Source organism: Notothenia coriiceps, unplaced genomic scaffold, assembly GCF_000735185.1.
Source record: "Notothenia coriiceps isolate Sejong01 unplaced genomic scaffold, NC01 NC01_scaffold00037250, whole genome shotgun sequence".
Taxonomy (NCBI): Eukaryota; Metazoa; Chordata; class Actinopteri; order Perciformes; family Nototheniidae; genus Notothenia; species Notothenia coriiceps.
In genome coordinates, this window is record NW_011369951.1 from 15,385,953 (window position 1) to 15,389,149 (window position 3,197).

The window sequence follows — 3,197 nt, forward strand, 5'->3', positions numbered from 1 at the left end:
TGACCAAATACTTATTTTCCAGGCCTCTCTCATCTTTTTAAGTGGGAGAACTTGCACAATTGGTGGCTGACTAAATACTTTTTTGCCCCACTGTACGTCTGAGACCTATAATATGTTGATGAAAAACAGTATAATAGGGGACCTTTAATGTTTTAGAATTACTTTTCAATAATGTTTTTGTTTTCTCCTGGACGTGTAGAGTATGACTTAGAGCCATGTGAGGATCCCGGTGTACCGGCATACAGCAGGAGGACGGGATTCAGATTTCGAGTTGGCGATTCGCTGGCCTTCAGTTGTTTTAATGGCTACCGACTTGAGGGAGACACCAAGATCACATGTCTAGGAGGGGGCAGGCGAGTGTGGAGCAACATATTACCGCGATGTATAGGTAAGACATTCAAGTACACGCACAAACTGACATCTTAGTACACTAATTCCTGGGTTAGTTAGTCAGATAGGTAATTGTCTCTAGAGATCATGAGCATACTACACTGTAAACTCTTTGCCCTTTCCTTATACACATCTCCTTGCACACCGGTGTATATATAACAGTGTTGTTACAAGCCTTTTAGAAGTATTTTTGCCTTCAATATTTATAGCTTTGGAAGGTTTTATCTTCCGTGCAAATAACTGGCAGCTAGAAAACTGAATTTTTAAATGACCTTTTTCCCCACATGAATGAGCCCAGAGGCATCAGCGTTTTCCTGGTTGGAATTCACCAGTACTTTATTTCTGGCAAAAAGGTCATTCAATATTATTTGAGCGACAGTTGGCTTTATTTGCCAGGATTTGGCTTTTAGCAGCTTGTCATTTGCAGATTTTGATGAGAATCAGTGTTTCCTTGCTGGTAGTAATTTATGGGTCTGATGGTGGCTGCTTGTAATTTGCAATCCCCAAAAGGAATACACTGAAAATACTCCAACAGCAAAAGATCAGGAAAGTGTGGAACAGCAGCTAGCAACGTTTTCTGGGTTAATGTCTCTCCCCCTCTTTTTTCCTTTCCAAACACCCCTCTCTTTAGCTCTGTCCCTCTCTCTGTATTTAGACAGTCCTTGGGTAGATAATTGGGGCTGCTATATGAAGAGCGTTATTAGTGTTTCTTTTGTTACTGCCCTTTTCCCTTTTCTAATTTCTCTCTGCATATCTCCAAAAGGACCATGTCTGGCTCAGTTCATCTGTTTCTTCTTGTGCTTTGTTTTCCTTCCAGCTCTCTCTTTATACCTTGTTTCTCCTTCTTCACTTTCCCTCTTTACTTCCCTGGATTCTCTCTATAGTGCTGTCCTTAATTTCAAAAGATGTTCTAAAGAAATACTGTTGGCATCCTTTAATATATACATCTTATCGCCTACCCTAATCTGCTTTAAAACCATAGATAATATACAAAAAAAAGTTGTTTTCAATTGTTTCAGATTTGATCAACACTACAGGTTTAGTTTGCTCCTCACCGGCTTCTCTCTTGTCTGTCTCATTACTTCTATTTCCTTGTTTTCCCTTCCAAGTAGTTGCGGTACGCCTCAGTGGGAGTTAAAAGCCTGCTTTTCTCTACGCCTCATTTACATATGACAAAACTCTGTTTGCACAAAGTACCACTTATTTTAATTCCGAAACTTTGATAAGCACTGCACCTGCTTGATAACTCTTTATCATTTATATGGAACACTTTTTCCAAACTAATCCACACCGCATTTAATGTAATGATTTCTTTTTTTTGCTCTTCTTTTTTAATCTTTTGCCGTTTATGTTTAATTGCTTTGTGTTTTTCTCGTTTTATTGTCTTATTTGAAGTGTTTCTCCAAAAAGTGTTGTTATACTGTATCAACATTGTGGTTATTATGTTTAAAGGTGACCTATCATGCAAAATGCACTTTTGTACGTCTTGTATACATGAATATGTGTCCCCGGTGTTCCAGGGAACACAAGACGTACAAAAGTGCATTTTGCATGATAGGTCACCTTTAAACATAATAACCACAATGTTGANGTCTGTGCTCTCATCTGGCGGGCGCCTCTCTGTGTGCGGGGGGCGGGGCCTCTCACTCTCTCTCTGTGTGCGGGGGCGGGGCCTAACAGACACCCTGCAGCGGCCTGCACACAGATTTTTAAGAGTAGTAGTACCGTTAAAAGTAAAGTCTTCAGAGAGTGAAATGTTGCTTTACGAATTTCAACACTTGATACTGTCACCTTGATTCCAATCTCAGATTCCTGTATTTGCCGAACTGAATTAGTTTAAAGAGAGAAAACATTTTGACGAAAACTGGACTAAAATGTAATGATTTTTCATCGACTAAAACTATGAAGGATAAAATGTGACTAAAACTAACAACCATTTTCGACTAAAGACTAAATCTAAAATAGCTGCCAAAATGAACACTGTTATGAGTTGCCATCCAATTTGAAATAAAGCAGATTAAAATATGTTTAACTACATGTTTTGTTTGTTCATCAGACGGCGATTTTAAAGAAGAACCTGCGTCTGTTTAACGGCTTTCCCTTTGCCGCGGACAGCGAAGAGTTCACAAAGAAACGAGACAAACTTCTGAAGTAAGTGTCTGTGGCGGAGACTCGGCTCGGTCGTGGTGTGGAATCAGGGTTTGCTATAATAACACTGGACCTTGTTTTTGAATGAAGGAATTCCAACTTCACCAACACCAAGCTGAAGGTTGTCTGCGGGGTTCTGGATCTGGAGAAGAAAGGAACCCACTCGGATCTCGTCGACAGGATCCTGACGTTCCTCACCGAACCCAAAAACAGCGGGAAGGTGAGACGAGCTCAGAGGCTTCGGTTCATATTCCTTCTACACTTTATTTTCAATCTTTCAGTTTGTGTGTGTACAGAGGGTTCGAAAGACCGTTTCCCATAATCCCCAACACAAAAATACAAATATGTATATTCTATATTTACACAATCAACAGACACATTTATACATATGCACACATTAAATATCTTCAATATCTTTGGGAATGTGCGTTAGTGCAAGATTGTCCATGGCAGCGTAAAAAGCGTCTGGTGCTGGAAGTGAGTGTCTGGGTGTGGGTGGGGAGTTAGAAGCTGCGTCTCACTTCGGTTAAATGGATTCCTTGCGTCGTTTCCCTGCGTCTAGTCCCTCCCACCAGGGAAGCTTGGAGAGACGCAAGGAAACCACGAGAAGCAGGGAAATGAGTTTTAAGTGCAATGGGACGTCCTTTCCTCCGGAGCGT

General features: G+C 40.7%; 1 protein-coding gene across 1 annotated transcript in view; it reads left to right on the forward strand.

The window, feature by feature from the left end:
• Positions 1 to 3,197, forward strand: part of LOC104967368 (CUB and sushi domain-containing protein 1-like) — a 192,487-nt gene that overhangs the window by 57,496 nt on the left and 131,794 nt on the right. Inside the window, 1 exon segment of the mRNA XM_010796776.1 lies at positions 200 to 388. Coding sequence (XP_010795078.1) covers positions 200 to 388 — 189 coding nt within the window.